Source organism: Triticum dicoccoides, chromosome 6B (assembly GCF_002162155.2).
Source record: "Triticum dicoccoides isolate Atlit2015 ecotype Zavitan chromosome 6B, WEW_v2.0, whole genome shotgun sequence".
NCBI classification, from domain to species: domain Eukaryota; kingdom Viridiplantae; phylum Streptophyta; class Magnoliopsida; order Poales; family Poaceae; genus Triticum; species Triticum dicoccoides.
Window position 1 is genome coordinate 582687169 of NC_041391.1, and position 20126 is coordinate 582707294.

Below are 20126 nucleotides of genomic sequence, written 5' to 3' on the forward strand. Positions count from 1 at the left end.
TCTTTGCCTCGAATTTGATATCAAGGGGAAGGAGTTCAATCGCCCATTTAGCCACTCGACCAGTTGCACCTCTGTTGTGCAGAATCTCTGACAATGGTGCGTCGCTGACGACTGTAATGTCATGATCAGAGAAATAGTGGGCAACCTTCTTCATGGTCATGTAGATCCCATATACGAGCTTCTGATAATGAGGATATCTTTGCTTCGATGGGGTTAGAACTTCAGAGAGATAATACACTGGGCGCTGAACTTTGAAGGTAATCCCTTCTTCTTCCCGCTCGACCGTAAGTACTGTACTGACGACTTGTCCTGTGGCTGCAATATAAAGCAACAAAGGCTCTTTGCTGATTGGCGCAGCAAGCACCGGCTGGGTGGAGAGCAGAGTTTTTAACTCGGCAAACACTGCATCAGCTTCTGGAGTCCACTCGAACTTGTCTGCCTTCTTCATCAGTCGGTAAAGGGGCAACGCCTTTTCACTGAGGCGAGAGATGAATCGACTTAACACGGCCAAGCATCCAGTAAGCTTCTGGACATCGTGCACACGCACAGGGCGTCTCATTCGGAGTATGGTGCCAACTTTTTCTGGTTTAGCATCGATTCCTCGTTCGGAAACGAGAAAACCGAGTAACTTCCCGCCAGGTACTCCGAATGTGCACTTTGAAGGATTGAGCTTGATATCATACCTCCTGAGATTGGCAAATGTTTCAGCTAAGTCAGTCAACAGGTCGGAACCCTTTCGCGACTTGACCATGATATCATCCATGTATGCTTCCACATTCCGACTGATTTGAGTGAGTAAACACTTTTGAATCATTCTCATGAACGTGGCTCCGGCATTCTTGAGGCCGAATGGCATGGTGATATAGCAGAAGCACCCGAATGGGGTGATGAAAGCTGTTTTGATTTCGTCGGGCCCATACAGACGGATCTGATGATACCCAGAATAAGCGTCTAGAAAAGACAATCTCTCGCACCCTGCGGTCGAGTCGACAATTTGGTCGATGCAAGGGAGAGGAAAATGATCTTTCGGGCAGGCCCGATTTATATGTTTGAAATCAATGCACATACGAAGGGAATTGTCCTTTTTGGGAACCATAACGACATTGGCGAGCCACTCGGAGTGGTATATCTCTCGGATGAACTCTGCTGCAAGGAGTCGAGCCACCTCTTCGCCAATGGCCTTTTTCTTCTGAACGGCGGACCGTCGAAGATGTTCTTTAACAGGTTTTGCTTTTGAATCGACTCTAAGGCGATGCTCAGTCAGTCCCCTGAGAACACCTGGCATGTCAGCTGGCTTCCATGCGAAGATGTCCCAGTTCTCACAGAGGAACTGGATGAGCGCTTCTTCCTATTTAGAGTCGAGTGTAGTGGAAATATGGGTCGGAGCTGCATTGGGGTCAGTCGGGTGGATATGAACTGGCTTCGTCTCACCGGACGACTGAAATGCTGACTCTGCGGCGGGCTTCTTGGCCCGCAGTAAATCACTCGGATCTGCATTCTTCTTGTATTCCTCTAGCTCTATCACTGTTATCTGGTCATCCGCAATCTTTGAGCCTTTCTGGAAACACTCTTCTGCTTTCTTCCGGTTACCAGTGACGGTGATCACGCCTTTGGGGCCAGGCATCTTTAACTTGAGGTACACATAACATGGTCGAGCCATGAAGCGGGCGTAGGCTGGTCTTCCCAAGATAGCGTGGTAGGCGCTCTGGAAATCCACGACTTCAAATGTCAGCTTCTCTTTGCGGAAATGCTTCGAGTCGCCGAACACCACATCTAGAGCTATTTGGCCGAGTGACTCAGCCTTCTTTCCTGGGATGACTCCGTGAAAACTCATGTTGCTGGAGCTGAGCCTGGACATCGGAATGCCCATTCCCTTGAGCGTCGCTGCATACAGTATGTTCAACCCGCTGCCGCCATCCATCAATACCTTCGTCAGTCGAGTGCCTTCGACGACCAGGTCGACCACCAGTGCTTGCCTCCCAGGGGTGGCAATATGAGTAGGATGGTCCGACTGGTCGAAAGTAATGGGAGTTTGCGACCATCTCAGATAGTTTGGTGTCGCCGGTGCGACCATATTGACTTCTCGGTTGATCACTTTCAGTCGACTTTTGCCCTCTACATCAGCAAAAATCATCACAGTGGAGTTGACATGAGGGTACTCTCCATCACTGTCCTGCTTGTCCTCAGCCTTGTCCGACTCCTTCTCTTTGTCCTTCGGCTGTTTCCCTTGGAACTGCTGGATTAAGAGCCGGCACTGGCGAGTGGTATGCTTTGGGTAGATGAAGTTACCCTCTTCGTCTTTCTTCGTGTGGATATGACATGGCAGGTCCATCACATCATTACCCTCCTTGTCTTTTACCTTCTTGGGATTCCAAGATCCTTTGGGCTTCCCTTTAAATTTGCCCTGTGTCACGGCTAGAGCCTCTCCAGGAGCTGCTGGCTCGGCCTTTCGTTTTTGCTTCCGACTGGAGTTTCCTTTATCCGACTGACTCAGCTTGTACTTGCCGCTCCGGAGTCGGTCCTCTTCTTCGCCGTTGGCGTACTTGGTGGCTATTTCCATCATCCGACTCAGGGTCATGTCTCCAGTTCGACCAAACTTCAGGCTCAACTCTCTGTTCTTGACGCCCTCTTTGAAGGCGCAAACCGCTTGATGGTCCGACACATTCTCTATAGTGTGATGCAAAGTGATCCACCTCTGGATGTAATCCCTCAGTGTTTCACTCGACTTTTGTACACAAACTTGTAGCTCAGTCAATCCAGCAGGTCGCTTGCAAGTTCCCTCAAACGTCCTGACGAACACTCGAGAAAGATCTTCCCAGGTGTAAATGCTGCTGGGAGCTAACTGATTCAACCATGCCCTGGCTGAACCCCCTAGCATAAGTGGCAAATGTTTCATGGCCACCTCATCATTACCGCCACCAATCTGAACAACCACTCGGTAGTCTTCGAGCCAAGTTTCAGGCTTAGACTCTCCGGTGAACTTATTCACCCCAGTCGCCAACCTGAAGTTGGAGGGTATCACTGCGGTTCTGATCGCTCTGCTAAAACATTCTGGACCTGAAACATGGACTCGGCTGCTTGTGGGCACATCTCTGTCATGACCACCTCTATGAGCTCTGTTTCAGTCGACCAAACCTTGCACGATGATGGATCTCGCATCAAAGCCTGGCTCTCTGGGGTCGACTGGAGCTCTCCGCCCAACACTGAGCTGGCGTCTGTCATCTTGCTGCCGATGGGCGTTAGACCCACTTCTCGGAGGAGGAGTGGGCACTCGACGCCTGTCATCACGATCAAATCGATCATCATAGTGGTCCCGCCGGCCTTCACGTTCCATGCGCCTCGGAGGCGACCTTGGACTGTGAGCCGACTGAACAGTATTCGCAGCGACAGATCGACTGTGAATCATGTTACGTGACTGTGACACAACTGAATTCTGATCTCCTGCTGCCCGAAGCAAATCTCTGATCTGCATCAAGCCTCTTCCAGCCTCTGACTGAGAGGGCTGAATTGACTCCGCTATGCGGGCTGCAGCTGCCAAATTCTGAATTGGGGTTCGATATACCTGAGTAGGTTGCGGAAAGAGCTGACGTCGATTGGAGTTAGTCGCTCGTTGACGCGCACGCTCGTCGAGTGCCCGCTGAAGGTTCTCCAGTCGAGTGCATTCAGCCAGGTTGGCTAAACGCGCCTCTTCTAGGGCACGAGCCTTAGGAGTTTCTCCTGCAATGGGAGTATGAAGGGCATCCATGTTCCGGCGGCGAAGTTCTTCCCTCTGCTGGGAAGTGAGCGGCTCGGGTTGGTACTCTTCATGGGCTTGAGCAGGGTCGTCCTCGTCGTCCATCCCATCGTCGCGGGGGAAACCGGGAGGACTACGGGGCCCGTTGACCATCAGGACCTCCGCCGCCGGATCACTGCTATCGCACTCGGATGCAGTCTCTATGGAGCCAGTCGACAGGTCGAACAGGCCGTAGAGAGATTCATCGGGCTCAATCGTCGCGACTTGGGTGGTGGCCGATTGGCGAGCCACTGCGTGTCTCACCCATCGCTGGAGCCTCGACCGACCGGAGCGCTTGCGCTGGCGGGAGACAGGGAGGGAGGACGGCGCAGGAGTCGACCGGTACGGGGTCGACGGCTGCCGCAGCAAGACGCCGCGGACACACGCCCGAAAGTGCGTCGCCCCGCGGACGGGGAGCGCGTCGATGTCGAGTGGTGCCTCCTGGAGCCAAGCGGAGTCGTCGGCGATGAAAGTGAGCGCACCGAGACGGATCTCGTGGCCCTCGACCAGAGTTCCGCCGGAAACCATGATGAAGGCAATCGGACAAATTGCAACTTCTCCAAAAAAGTCGCTAAGACACCTGCCCCACGGTGGGCGCCAACTGTCGTAGTTCTAAGTCTGACAGTAGAATGGGGGGTAAGTATGGAAAGGCAAGGTCCTAGCTATGGAGTAGTTGTACACACGGGTGTTTAGCTAGTTCAGGCCCTTCTCTGAGGAAGTAACAGCCCTACGTCTCGGAGCTCGGAGGCGGTCGACTGATCTCTATGTATATGAGTTACAGGGGTGCGAACCCTTCTACCAGTGGAGGGGGGTGGCTTATATAGAGGACGCCAGGACCCAGCCAGCCCACGTAGAGGAGGGTTAAATGTTGGGGAACGTTGCAGAAAATTAAAATTTTTCCTACGGTTTCACCAAGATCCATCTATGAGTTCATCTAAGCAACGAGTCAAGGGAGAGAGTTTGCATCTACATACCACTTGTAGATCGCGTGCGGAAGCTTGCAAGGTGATGATGTAGTCGTACTCGACGTGACTCGAATCACCGATGACCAAGTGCTGAACGGACAGCACCTCCGCGTTCAACACACGTACGGGACAGGAGACGTCTCCTCCTTCTTGATCCAGCAAGGGGGAAGGAGAGGTTGAGGAAGACAGCTCCACCGGCAGCACGACGCGTGGTGATGGTGGAGAGGCAGTACTCCGACAGGGCTTCGCCAAGCACACAACGGAGGAGGAGAGGTGTTGGGGAGGGGAGGGCTGTGCCTTGGAGGGTGGTGCGGCTGCCCTCCCCTCACCCCTCTATTTATAGGGGAAAGGGAGAAGGGGGCCGGCCCCCTAGAACCCATCTAGGGGGGGTGCGGCGGCCAAGGGGAGAGGGGAAGAGGGTGGCTTGCCCCCCAAGCCAAGGGGGCGCCCCCTCTAGGGTTCCCCCCTCAACCCTAGGCGCAAGGGCCCAAGGGAGGGGGTGCGGCCAGCCCACCAGGGGATGCCTCCCTGCCCCACGCAGCCCATGTGGCCCCCCCGGGAGGGGTGGCCCCTCCCGGTGGACCCCCGGAACCCTTCCGGTGGCCCCGGTACACTACCGGTATGACCCCGAAACTTCCCGGTGTCCGTTTAACAACTTCCCATATATAAATCTTTACCTCCGGACCCTTCCGGAGCTCCTCGTGACATCCAGGATCCCATCCGGTACTCCGAACAACATTCGGTAGTCACATACTAGTCTTCCTAATAACCCTAGCGTCACCGAACCTTAAGTGTGTAGACCCTACGGGTTCGGGAGACATGCAGACATGACCGAGACGCTCTCAGGTCAATAACCAACAGCGGGATCTGGATACCCATGATGGCTCCCACATGCTCCTCGATGTTGTCATCGGATGAACCACTATGTCGAGGATTCGATCAAACCCTGTATGCAATTCCCTTTGTCAATCGGTACGTTACTTGCCCGAGACTCGATCGTCGGTATCCCAATACCTTGTTCAGTCTCGTTACCGGCAAGTCACTTTACTCGTACCGTAATGCATGATCCCGTGTCCAACACCTTGGTCACATTGAGCTCATTATGATGATGCATTACCGAGTGGGCCCAGAGATACCTCTCCGTCATACGGAGTGACAAATCCCAGTCTCGATCCGTGTCAACCCAACAACTACTTTCGGAGATACCTGTAATGCACCTTTATAGTCACCCTGTTACGTTGTGACGTTTGATACACCCAAGGCACTCTTACGATATCCGGGAGTTACACGATCTCATGGTCGAAGGAAGAGATACTTGACATTTGCAAAGCTCTAGCAAAACGAACTACACGATCTTTTATGCTATGCTTAGGATTGGGTCTTGTCCATCACATCATTCTCCTAATGATGTGATCCCGTTATCAACGACATCCAATGTCCATAGTCAGGAAACCATGACTATCTGTTGATCACAACGAGCTAGTCAACTAGAGGCTCACCAGGGACATATTGTAGTCTAAGTATTCACACGTGTATTACGATTTCCGGATAATACAGTTATAGCATGAATAAAAGACATTTATCATGAACATTGAAATATAATAATACTTTTATTATTGCCTCTAGGGCATATTTCCAACAGTCTCCCACTTGCACTAGAGTCACCAATCTAGTTACATTGTGATGAATCGAACACCCATAGAGTTCTGGTGTTGATCATGTTTTGCACGCGAGAGAGGTTTAGTCAGCGGATCTGCGACATTCAGATCCGTGTGCACTTTGCAAATCTCTATGTCTCCATCTTGAACATTTTCACGAATGGAGTTGAAACGACGCTTGATGTGCCTGGTCTTCTTGTGAAACCTGGGCTCCTTTGCGAGGGCAATAGCTCCAGTGTTGTCACAGAAGTGTTTGATCGGCCCCGACGCATTGGGTATGACTCCTAGGTCGGTGATGAACTCCTTCACCCAAATCGCTTCATGTGCTGCCTCCGAGGCTGCCATGTACTCCGCTTCACATGTAGATCCCGCCACGACGCTCTGCTTGCAGCTGCACCAGCTTACTGCTCCACCATTCAACATATACACGTATCCGGTTTGTGACTTAGAGTCATCCAGATCTGAGTCGAAGCTAGCGTCGACGTAACCCTTTACGACGAGCTCTTCGTCTCCTCCATAAACGAGAAACATGTCCTTCGTCCTTTTCAGGTACTTCAGGATATTCTTGACCGCTGTCCAGTGTTCCTTGCCGGGATTACTTTGGTATCTTGCTACCAAACTTACGGCAAGGTTTACATCGGGTCTGGTACACAGCATGGCATACATAATAGATCCTATGGCTGAAGCATAGGGGATGACACTCATCTCTTCTTTATCTTTTGCCATGGTCGGTGACTAAGCCGAGCTCAGTCTCACACCTTGTAACATAGGCAAGAACCCCTTCTTGGACTGATCCATTTTGAACCTCTTCAAAATCTTATCAAGGTATGTGCTTTGTGAAAGACCTATGAGGCGTCTCGATCTATCTCTATAGATCTTGATGCCTAATATATAAGCAGCTTCTCCAAGGTCCTTCATTGAAAAACACTTATTCAAGTAGGCCTTAATGCTGTCTAGAAATTCTATATTATTTCCCATCAAGAGTATGTCATCTACATATAATATGAGAAATGCTACAGAGCTCCCACTCACTTTCTTGTAAACGCAGGCTTCTCCATAAGTCTGCATAAACCCAAACGCTTTGATCATCTCATCAAAGCGAATGTTCCAACTCCGAGATGCTTGCACCAGTCCATAAATGGATCGCTGGAGCTTGCATACTTTGTTAGCATTCTGAGGATCGACAAAACCTTCCGGCTGCATCATATACAGTTCTTCCTTAAGATGTCCGTTAAGGAATGCCGTTTTGACGTCCATTTGCCATATCTCATAATCATAGTATGCGGCAATTGCTAACATGATTCGGACGGACTTCAGCTTCGCTACGGGAGAGAAAGTCTCGTCGTAGTCAATCCCTTGAACTTGTCGATAACCCTTAGCGACAAGTCGAGCCTTATAGATGGTAACATTTCCATCCGCGTCCGTCTTCTTCTTAAAAATCCATTTGTTTTCTATCGCTCGCCGATCATCGGGCAAGTCTGTCAAAGTCCATACTTTGTTTTCATACATGGATTCTATCTCGGATTTCATGGCTTCAAGCCATTTGTTGGAATCCGGGCCCGCCATCGCTTCTTCATAGTTCGAAGGTTCATTGTTGTCTAACAACATGATTTCCAGGACAGGGTTGCCGTACCACTCTGGTGCGGAACGTGTCCTTGTGGACCTACGAAGTTCAGCAGTAACTTGATCCGAAGTACCTTGATTATCATCATTGTTTTCCTCTTCAGTTGGTGTGGGCATCACAGGAACGGTTTCCTGTGCTGCGCCACTTTCCCGCTCAAGAGGTAGTACTTCATCGAGTTCTACCTTCCTCCCACTTACTTCTTTCGAGAGAAACTCTTTTTCCAGAAAGCATCCATTCTTGGCAACAAAGATCTTGCCTTCGGATCTTAAGTAGAAGGTATACCCGACAGTTTCCTTAGGGTATCCTATGAATACGCATTTTCTCGACTTGGGTTCGAGCTTTTCAGGTTGAAGTTTCTTGACATAAGCATCGCATCCCCAAACTTTTAGAAACGACAGCTTAGGTTTCTTTCCAAACCATAATTCATACGGTGTCGTCTCAACGGATTTAGACGGTGCCCTATTTAAAGTGAATGTAGCTGTCTCTAGAGCGTATCCCCAAAATGATAGCGGTAAATCAGTAAGAGACATCATAGACCGTACCATATCCAATAGAGTGCGATTACGACGTTCGGACACACCGTTTCGCTGAGGTGTTCCAGGCGGCGTGAGTTGTGAAACGATTCCACATTTCCTCAAGTGTGTACCAAATTCGTGACTTCAGTATTCTCCTCCACGATCTGATCGTAAGAATTTTATCTTTCGGTCACGTTGATTCTCTACCTCATTCTGAAATTCCTTGAACTTTTCAAAGGTCTCAGACTTGTGTTTCATTAAGTAGACATACCCATATCTACTCAAGTCATCAGTGAGAGTGAGAACATAACGATATCCTCCGCGAGCCTCAACGCTCATTGGACCGCACACATCGGTATGTATGATTTCCAACAAGTTGGTTGCTCACTCCATTGTTCCGGAGAACGGAGTCTTGGTCATTTTGCCCAAGAGGCATGGTTCGCACGTGTCAAACGATTCATAATCAAGAGACTCTAAAAGTCCATCGGCATGGAGCTTCTTCATGCGTTTGACACCAATGTGACCAAGGCGGCAGTGCCACAAGTATGTGGGACTATCGTTATCAACTTTAAATCTTTTGGCATCTACACTATGAACATGTGTAATATTACGTTCGAGATTCATTAAGAATAAACCATTGACCATCGGAGCATGACCATAAAACATATCTCTCATATAAATCGAACAACCATTATTCTCTGACTTAAATGAGTAGCCATCTCGTATTAAACGAGATCAAGATACAATGTTCATGCTCAAACTTGGCACTAAATAACAGTTATTAAGGTTCAAAACTAATCCCGTAGGTAAATGTAGAGGCAGCGTGCCGACGGCGATCACATCGACTCTGGAACCATTCCCGACGCGCATCGTCACCTCGTCCTTCGCCAGTCTCCGTTTATTCCGCAGCTCCTGCTGTGAGTTACAAATATGAGCAACGGCACCGGTATCAAATACCCAGGAGTTACTACGAGTACTGGTAAGGTACACATCAATCACATGTATATCAAATATACCTTTGGTCTTGCCGGCCTTCTTATCCGTTAAGTATTTGGGGCAGTTCCGCTTCCAGTGACCCTTCCCCTTGCAATAAAAGCACTCAGTCTCAGGCTTGGGTCCATTCTTTGACTTCTTCCCGGTAACTGGCTTACCAGGCGCGGCAACATCTTTGCCGTCTTTCTTGAAGTTCTTCTTACCCTTGCCCTTCTTGAACTTAGTGGTCTTATTGACCATCAACACTTGATGTTCTTTCTTGATTTCAGCCTCTGCTGACTTCAGCATCGAGAACACTTCAGGAATGGTCTTTTCCATCCCCTGCATGTTGTAGTTCATCACAAAGCTCTTGTAGCTTGGTGGGAGCGACTGGAGGATTCTGTCAATGACCGCCTCATATGGGAGGTTAATGTTCAGCTGGGTCATACGGTTGTGCAACCCAGACATCTTCAGGATGTGCTCACTGACAGAACTGTTTTCCTCCATCTTACAACTGTAGAACTTGTCGGAGACATCATATCTCTCGACCCGGGCATGAGCTTGGAAAACTAGTTTCAGCTCTTCGAACATCTCATATGCTCCGTGATGCTCAAAACGCTTTTGGAGCCCCGGTTCTAAGCTGTAAAGCATGCCGCACTGAACGAGGGAGTAATCATCAGCGCGAGTTTGCCAAGCATTCATAATGTCTTGGTTCTCTGGGACGAGTCACCTAGCGGTCCTTCTAGGACATATTGTTTCCTGGCAGCTATGAGGATGATCCTCAGGTTCCGGACCCAGTCCGTATAGTTGCTGCCATCATCTTTCAGCTTGGTTTTCTCTAGGAACGCGTTGAAATTCATGTTGACATTAGCGTTGGCCATTGATCTACAAGACATATTTGCAAAGGTTTTAGACTAAGTTCATGATAATAAAGTTCTAATCAAATTATGAACTCCCACTTAGATTAGACATCCCTCTAGTCATCTAAGTGTCACACGATCCGAGTCGACTAGCCCGTGTCCGATCATCACGTGAGACGGACTAGTCATCGTCGGTGAACATTCTCATGTTGATCGTATCTTCCATACGATTCGTGTTCGACCTTTCGGTCTCCGTGTTCCGAGGCCATGTCTGCACATGCTAGGCTCGTCAAGTTAACCCTAAGTGTTTTCGCTGTGTAAAACTGTCTTACACCCGTTGTATGTGAACGTAAGAATCCATCACACCCGATCATCAGGTGGTGCTTAGAAGCGACGAACTGTAGCAACGGTGCACAGTTAGGGGAGAACACTTCTTGAAATTTTTGTAAGGGATCATCTTATTTACTACCGTCGTCCTAAGTAAACAAGATGCAAAACATAATAAACATCACATGCAATTATATAGTTGTGACATGATATGGCCAATATCATATAGCTCCATTGATCTTCATCTTCTGGGCTCCATGATCATCTTGTCACCGGCTTGACACCATGATCTCCATCATCATGATCTCCATCATCGTGTCTTCATGAAGTTGTCACGCCAACGACTACTTCTACTTCTATGACTAACGTTTAGCAATAAAGTAAAGTAGTTTACATGACGTTATTCAATGACACGCAGGTCATACAAAAAATAAAGACAACTCCTATGGCTCCTGCCGGTTGTCATACTCATCGACATGCAAGTCGTGAATCCTATTACAAAGAACATGATCTCATACATCACAATTCATCATTCATCACAACTTCTGGCCATATCACATCACATGATCAATCGCTGCAAAAACAAGTTAGACGTCCTCTAATTTGTTGTTGCATCTTTTACGTGGCTGCAATTGGGTTCTAGCAAGAACATTTTCTTACCTACGAGTCACCACAACGTGATTTTGTCAACTTCTATTTACCCTTCATAAGGGCCCTGTTCATCGATTCCGCTCCAACTAAAGTGGGAGAGACAGACACCCGCCAGCCACCTTATGCAACTAGTGCATGTCAGTCGGTGGAACCGGTCTCACGTAAGTGTACGTGTAAGGTTGGTCCGGGCCGCTTCATCCCACAATACCGTTGAGCAAGAAAAGACTAGTAGAGGCAAGTAAGATGACAAAATCCACGCCCACAACAAAATTGTGTTCTACTCGTGCAAAGAGAACTACGCATAGACCTAGCTCATGATGCCACTGTTGGGGAACGTTGCAGAAAATTAAAATTTTTCCTACGGTTTCACCAAGATCCATCTATGAGTTCATCTAAGCAACGAGTCAAGGGAGAGAGTTTGCATCTACATACCACTTGTAGATCGCGTGCGGAAGCTTGCAAGGTGATGATGTAGTCGTACTCGACGTGACTCGAATCACCGATGACCAAGTGCTGAACGGACAGCACCTCCGCGTTCAACACACGTACGGGACGGGAGACGTCTCCTCCTTCTTGATCCAGCAAGGGGGAAGGAGAGGTTGAGGAAGACAGCTCCACCGGCAGCACGACAGCGTGGTGATGGTGGAGAGGCAGTACTCCGACAGGGCTTCGCCAAGCACACAACGGAGGAGGAGAGGTGTTGGGGAGGGGAGGGCTGCGCCTTGGAGGGTGGTGCGGCTGCCCTCCCCTCACCCCTCTATTTATAGGGGAAAGGGAGAAGGGGGCCGGCCCCCTAGAACCCATCTAGGGGGGGTGCGGCGGCCAAGGGGAGAGGGGAAGAGGGTGGCTTGCCCCCCAAGCCAAGGGGGCGCCCCCTCTAGGGTTCCCCCCTCAACCCTAGGCGCAAGGGCCCAAGGGAGGGGGTGCGGCCAGCCCACCAGGGGCTGGCTCCCTGCCCCACGCAGCCCATGTGGCCCCCCCCCCCCCGGGAGGGGTGGCCCCTCCCGGTGGACCCCTGGAACCCTTCCGGTGGCCCCGGTACACTACCGATATGACCCCGAAACTTCCCGGTGTCCGTTTGACAACTTCCCATATATAAATCTTTACCTCCGGACCCTTCCGGAGCTCCTCTGACGTCCAGGATCCCATCCGGGACTCCGAACAACATTCGGTAGTCACATACTAGTCTTCCTAATAACCCTAGCATCACCGAACCTTAAGTGTGTAGACCCTACGGGTTCGGGAGACATGCAGACATGACCGAGACGCTCTCAGGTCAATAACCAACAGCGGGATCTGGATACCCATGATGGCTCCCACATGCTCCTCGATGTTGTCATCGGATGAACCACTATGTCGAGGATTCGATCAAACCCTGTATGCAATTCCCTTTGTCAATCGGTACGTTACTTGCCCGAGACTCGACCGTCAGTATCCCAATACCTTGTTCAGTCTCGTTACCGGCAAGTCACTTTACTCGTACCGTAATGCATGATCCCGTGTCCAACACCTTGGTCACATTGAGCTCATTATGATGATGCATTACCGAGTGGGCCCAGAGATACCTCTCCGTCATACGGAGTGACAAATCCCAGTCTCGATCCGTGTCAACCCAACAGCTACTTTCGGAGATACCTGTAATGCACCTTTATAGTCACCCAGTTACGTTGTGACGTTTGAGACACCCAAGGCACTCTTACGATATCCGGGAGTTACACGATCTCATGGTCGAAGGAAGAGATACTTGACATTTGCAAAGCTCTAGCAAAACGAACTACACGATCTTTTATGCTATGCTTAGGATTGGGTCTTGTCCATCACATCATTCTCCTAATGATGTGATCCCGTTATCAATGACATCCAATGTCCATAGTCAGGAAACCATGACTATCTGTTGATCACAACGAGCTAGTCAACTAGAGGCTCACCAGGGACATATTGTAGTCTAAGTATTCACACGTGTATTACGATTTCCGGATAATACAGTTATAGCATGAATAAAAGACATTTATCATGAACATTGAAATATAATAATACTTTTATTATTGCCTCTAGGGCATATTTCCAACATTAAAGTACATTAAGGCTGGGCGTTACTGATAACGCCCTACATAAAGTGTCATCATGACCATTAAGACTATTCAATTACAGACCGTTTGGATGCAAAGTAGATCCTGAACTTCTGATGGTCGAGTGCATCTTCATGGTCGAGTGTCTTCTAGCCAGTCGAGTGGAGTCTCCCTTGGTCGAGTGGAACTTCTCTTGGTCGACTGGAAGGTAGCTTCGTATGATGATGTCCTTGGGCATGGTATCCTAGATAGGTCCATGACCCTACCCTAGGTACATAACCTCATCAACATGTGCGTCACTTGTCATAACCGGAGAGTTTTCCCTTTTTTCGTAGATCCGTTTATTCAAAACGTTTTATCTCTTAAACCGTGCGTCCAAATCTCGAAGCGCTTTCGCTGTTGGATTTCTCACTTCGAGATTTTCAAAACTAGATCACATGTTGATAGATTTTGACGAACTTTTTTTCATGAAAAAAATAGGACGAAAAAAGGACAAAAAAACCAAATCGGGAGCACGGGTATTTCCCTTTTCGAAAGAGGCACGCCCGTGCCTCTAACGAAATCACAACCGTGCCTCTCGCGGAAGCAAAATCGCGCCTCTCGCGGAAGCAAAATAAATAGAAAACGCGTTTTTTTCCGTTTCCAAGAGGCACGGCCGTGACTCTCACAGAAGCAAAAGCGTGCCTCTCGTGAAAGGGAAAAAAACAGAAAACGCGTCTTTTTTCTCGTCCGTGCCTCTTGCGAAAGCACAATTGTGCCTCTCGCGGATACAAAACCGTAACTCTCGCGAAAAAAAAACGCGTTTTTTTGCGGAAAAAAATTCGAATTTTTTTTGATCAAAAAACTAGGGAAGACCGGTGGGAAACCAAAACATAAAAAAACCCAGAAAAAAAAACCATTTAAAAAGCCGAAACCCGTGCGAAAAAATTAAAAAAATGAAATTCAGAGGGAACGCCCAGAGCACGACACGTGACGAATTACTGAGAGCGCGTCAAGTAGAGCTGAGCGTTGCGAGACTTCCGAAGGAGCGTTCGTTAATTAGTTGCTCTCCTGTAACCCAGCCGGTCTGTTGCTGAAGCTGGGCCAGAAGACAAGACAGGCCGGTCCCTGCAACTTTAAAACAGGCGTGATCTGGGCTCGGCGCTGAAGCTGGGCCAAAAGACAAGACAGGCCGGTCCCTGCAACTTAAAAACAGGCGTGATCTGGGCTCGGCGCTTGTGTTTGTATTGCTTATATGGGCTGGAGAATAGGAGCCCAAATGGTGGATTAAACGATAGCATGATACATTATGGGCAGTTGATCATTAAACACTCAAAGGAAAAAACAGTGATCATCTGCTTGGCAAGAACTCTATTGTTCTGATCACACGGTATCATTTCTGACAGTACCCAACAACACAAAAACATTCAATTCCGAGTCGTTGTAAAGTCGCATCTAAAGAATGCGGGGAACAAAAGGAGTGGAACACACTGGTGACCAGAATTTTATCCCCGTTTAATCTTTCAGGCCGTAGCCTATATTTTTCCTACATTTCCCTGTTACAAGCTGCAATGGCTTCAAAAGAAGCGGAGGAGAAGCTACAAACTGCAGCAAACTCCTTACATCTCAAAGTTACAGGTGCTCAATAGTATGTGAAGTTAACCCACTTCTTTGGCGGGAGAAATGCATGTTCGACGAGTGAGGATGCCTCAGACCACCGCTGCAAAATAAAGCCTGCATGCCCATTCAAGATAAAGGATCGACATTAGAGCAGTGTCTTCGGAATAATGCCTTTTTTTTAGTGCTACTTGTGAAAATAGCAAATGTTTGCTTACAATGGTTACCGTCTTACTGATCCATGCCGTCAAGCTTCTGTCTATACTTGGCCAAACTCTGCAGTCAAAATTTGATTTCTTCAGATTCAAATTATGGAACATTTAAAAAGCTAGCATATTCATCTATCCAAACTAAATAACAACTACTGGTGAATTTTAAGTACTGATCTGCACACATATAACTATATAAGAAAAATGATGAATCCCACTTCGCCTCAAAAACTACTCTTGCTGTTTTATAGTTTTGCTTGGAGTAAAAGAAAAGATACCGTTAGTTGCTTTAGCTTCTGATTATAGTTGTGCATATAGTAGTAAGCTTTAAATGTCAGATGATGGTCAAGATATGTTAATGAACATGAAATCAGCATTTTGTTGCACCCAATTCGTTCTAGTTAGAAAATACTGAGAAGACTCTTACCTTTGTATAAGCATAGACGCCTGCCTCAGAAGGTCCTGCGGGACTGCCCCGCCTGATAAATTTCCCTTCCTTAAATATATACAGCATAGGAATGCCAGTCGACAACTCAAGGCTTATTACCTAAGTAAAAAGTCTTAACGCATTAGTATCTATCTCACTAAAACATGGCTGACTGGAAATCGTAGATAAACTAGATACATCACCTCTTGAGAAGTCAACTTGTCCAGATGCATTATAATTGAGCGGAGTGAATTCCCATGGGCAGCAATCATAACATGCTTTCCAGACACAAGCTGAGGTATAATCTGCAGGTCAAAATATATGATGGTTACAGTCCTCTAAAAATGTTACAAACTGGGAACGGCAAATCAAAGCTGAATGCAGACTGCTGATTTTATATCACGTTAGGTGATAACAGATGACAGAAAAGCAGAAACTGATATGTATTCAGAGGCAAGAGACAGCTAAACCATCTACAACCAAAGGTCCAAACTAAATTAACAGCACTGAAACATATCCTTACTTGCTCTTTGAAATAAGAAACTGCTCTCTCTGCACACATCTCTAGGCTCTCTCCATTTGGGGGAGGAATGTCATAACTACGACGCCATTCATGAACTTGTTCTTTGCCAAACAGATCAGCCGTTTCTTGCTTGTTAAGGCCTTGCAGTTCACCATACCTTTGAGACACAGCATTAGTTTATACTCCCTCCGTCCCAAAATTCTTGTCTTAGATTAGTCTAGATACGGATGTATCTAATACCAAAACGTGACTTGATACATCCGTATTTAGACAAATCTAAGACAAGAATTTTGGGACGGAGGGAGTATCTTATATGCATAATTAGAAATATAATTATGAAACAACCGTTATAAGATATTAGCGAACCCTTACATTCGTTCATTCAACTGCCAAGCTGTTATTACAGGAATGGACTGCTTCTTTGTCTCCTCGCTGTATACCTGACTCCACTGGTGTGCCCGTTCGCTCTCCTTGTGCACAATAATTGGAACCTGGTATAAACACAGACATGAAGACCTCTAAATATAATGCTAATTGATTCAAAATATCCAGATACAGTATGCTTCCACTACAAATCAGATAGAGAAAAAAAAAGGTAGAGAACCTTCTTACGACGGTGCTGCATCATGGCAAGCATAGCGGTCATCTGAGCACGGATTAGTGATGATGTGTATATAACATCAACTGGGATATTGCATATCCTTTTACCCGCCTCGATCGCCTCATTGACACCCTTGGGGGTCAGGGGCACATCGACGCAGCCAGTAAACAGATTTTTCTCGTTCCACAATGATTCCCCGTGCCGAATCAATATCAGTGCAGCCTCACCTACAAGCACAAGAAGAATTTGATGTTACAGCAGGCGAAACAGAACGTACCGCTGCAGAGCCTGATATAACTTAAGAAGATTACTTGATTTTTTGGGGTTGCTGCCGCTTTCGGGGCTTGACGGTAGCTTAGCCGGTTCAATCACTGAAGATTGTGAATTCGACGCGCAAACCAAGCCCAGTTTCCGGCTGCTGGGGCAGCAACTCGTTGTAGAAACAAAGCGCACATTGCCAGCCCTCCTGTCGGAGCTGAAGCTGGCGGAAGCGCACCGAGGTTTGACGGAGATGAGCGCATGCTGAGACGTGCACGCGGCCATTCTGCTCCGCACCAAGACAAGAGAACACCAAGGTTAGCAAACCCTCCCATGGTCGATTGAGCAATCAGTGCACGCATCGAATCAAAATAAGCACGCAAAAGAGAACAACGAAGAGCAATAGCGAGCAAAATCGCGCTCCCCTGATTGGATTCCGAGCTGCAAACCGCGCCACGAATTGCGTCCACGCGGAAGGGGGGAAAGTAGCGGGGGGAGGGGCGATGCGGCACGTACATGGGCGGGGCGGGAGAAGAGCGCCTCGGCCTCGGGGAGCTGGACCGGGGGAGCGGAGGGCCGCGTTTTATAGGCGCGGACGTCCCAACGGGTCGGGGAAACCGAGCGCGGCTTCCTCGGCGAGATCTGCGGCGGCGGCGGGTCGCGGTCGCGGAGATCGCCGGGGGCTGGCGGCGACGAAACCAAGGAACGGACAAGACAACGGGATGGAAAGACTATTTTTGTTCGGGCCGTTCTTGTGCGGGCGTGTGCGGTTGCGGCGCGGTTGGTTTGGCCGTGCGCGTGCGTGGGTCGGAGGCGGGTTTTATAAATGGTGACCGGGTTTGGTTGGTCCAAGCTGAGGACCGTGACATGGGTTGGTACCGGTCTTCTAGCAATTTTAGCCGCTTTGTGAGCACACGAAAATGTGCGTAAATTCACGCGATTGCTTTTATAAAATTTCCTTTTTGCGAGAAAACTTTTCATCTATTCATGAACTGTCAAGGCAATAAAAAAACACTAGAAGTAAAATTTACATCTAGGTTCGTAAACTATCTAGCGACGATTACAAACACTGGAGCGAGTCGAAGGCGCGCCGCCGTCATCGCCCCTCCCTTATCGAAGCCGAGCATACATTATTGTAGTAGACAGTCGGAAAGTCGTCGTGCTAAGGCCTCATAGGACCAGCGCACCAGAACAGTAACCACCGCCAATGAAGAGAATCATAGATCGAAAGGATTCAACCTGCACACACATAGATGTAGATGGACGAAGGACGGGTCCAGAAGGATCCACCGAAGATAAACGCCGACCGGATCCTACGAGATCCGCCGGAGACACACCTTCACACGCCCTCCGACGACACTTGAAGCATCACCGGGACGGGGCTAAGCGGGAAAAACCTTATTTCATCTTCAAGAAGCCACCGCTGTCTCATCTTCTTGACCATGACACAAACCCTAACAAAACTCAAAAAAACACCTAGACACGGAGCCCTCCCGCCGGTAAGGGTCGGAATCCACCATGCCTCCATGGTCCAAGGTCCATAGGAGACGAAGTGGACCGGCGGCGGTGCCGGCGAGAGGCACGGAAACCAACTTAGAAACAAACAATGCGGACGGGCGAGTGATTTTTTTTATAAACTTGCGAACTCAACATGGCTAAGATGTCTAGTTTCCTTGCAAGGTTTAAATCGCAGACTTGCCACAGATACTTGTATTTTTTCTGTATTAATTTTAGGTTTTCCAGTAATGTTCCTTCATCGGGAGATAAATTTTTCATGGGTTGTGTGATGCAAGCGATAACTTTGGCAATCTCAAGATTCACCTGCTCTGTCTCGGAGGTGCTCATGAGGGTTGGATACCTGTGCATTGATAAGGGTGAGTGTATGCGTATGGGAGGTGTTGTAATGTTTTTTTAAAGAAATGTTTTTATAAATTTATTTTTATACATATCATAATATTGTCACTTGTTGTATCAATTTGTTGCTGGACTTTTTTTTCTATATATAGTTTAATAAAAAAGAATATAGTGATGTAATAATTTGTTCAACTTATAAAGAAAATATTGTTATTATTATAGTTCAATTAAAATGCGAAATAGTGCACCGATCGCAATGTTGGACCATAGATTCTTCGCATCGATAATCCTCAGAAGATCAAGATTTAATATGTAAGCGACTTTGATTGTACTGTGTTAGAAAAATATGATCATCCGGAATTAGCTCTTAAAGGCATTTTTAAATAGAAGAGGGATCCGTGGGCATGCCGTGCGGCCTTCCGCCTAGCCAGCAGAGTGACGCCCTGTGTTTCGAGTATTGTGCTGATGTTCCGATGATATAAGGTTTCTGAACGCCGCGGTTTCTTTCATAATGAAAAGGAACCAGGGGAGCTATCCATGTTTCTTAGATATAGAGAGAAAAAAGCACACAAGTAACGATGACGAGCTCGGCAACACGGGGCATTTAGGCTTTGACATCCTCGGTAGGCCAATGCTAGGAGGGGGCGATCTTAAAAAACGATCATGCAGCTGAAGAACAGAAATTGCCTTGCAAGATAGCCATTTCCAAGCTCGACCAAACAGCTCTTGGCGCTTCCAAGAACCAATCCGGCTCCCCGGTTCTGACCTCGGCCGTTAATCCAAGAGCCCAATCACTCTAAACTTGATGACACAACCCCTGCCAATCATTAAGATACTACCACCGGTATGATGATGAGTCGCCGACGTAACCGTCGATCGATCGACAGGGAAAATGACAGGTTAAAGTAACAAACTGTTGTAATTTCTGTACGGTGGCTCCCATTCTGCGCTTTCCTAACCGGACTTTTTCACGTTTCTGCTTCCTCGTCTCCTCGCCATTGCCAACAACCATGAATTGACTTTGTTTCCCATTTCAATGAAAACATTTTTCTTGCTTAGACGACGCAAAAAGGCATCCAGTCGTCGGCCGTTTTCTTCTCGCCCTGCTCACCAACCCAGCTCGATCGAGCGGGTGGGCACCGTCCAAACAAACCCGGCCGGGTCACGCTTGATGCATTGATGGATTGGTGCTGGAATGCAACTCCCCGTCGCAGTTGAGGCATGCTTAATCAGTTCTTTTGATGT

The 20126-nt window shown here is 48.0% G+C and overlaps 1 protein-coding gene across 1 annotated transcript; it reads right to left on the minus strand.

Annotated features, from left to right (window-relative positions):
• Positions 1-14788: 14788 nt before the first annotated feature.
• Positions 14789-17807, minus strand: LOC119324692 (2,3-bisphosphoglycerate-dependent phosphoglycerate mutase 2-like). The gene is made up of 9 exons (XM_037598460.1): positions 17544-17807; positions 17081-17313; positions 16773-16996; positions 16541-16659; positions 16169-16325; positions 15849-15950; positions 15646-15765; positions 15228-15285; positions 14789-15126 (listed from the first exon to the last, which is right to left on the minus strand). The coding sequence occupies exons 2-8, from the start codon at positions 17310-17312 to the stop codon at positions 15241-15243; spliced, it is 999 nt and encodes a 332-aa protein (XP_037454357.1). The 5' UTR covers position 17313; positions 17544-17807; the 3' UTR covers positions 14789-15126; positions 15228-15240.
• Between the last annotated feature and the right edge of the window lie 2319 nt (positions 17808-20126).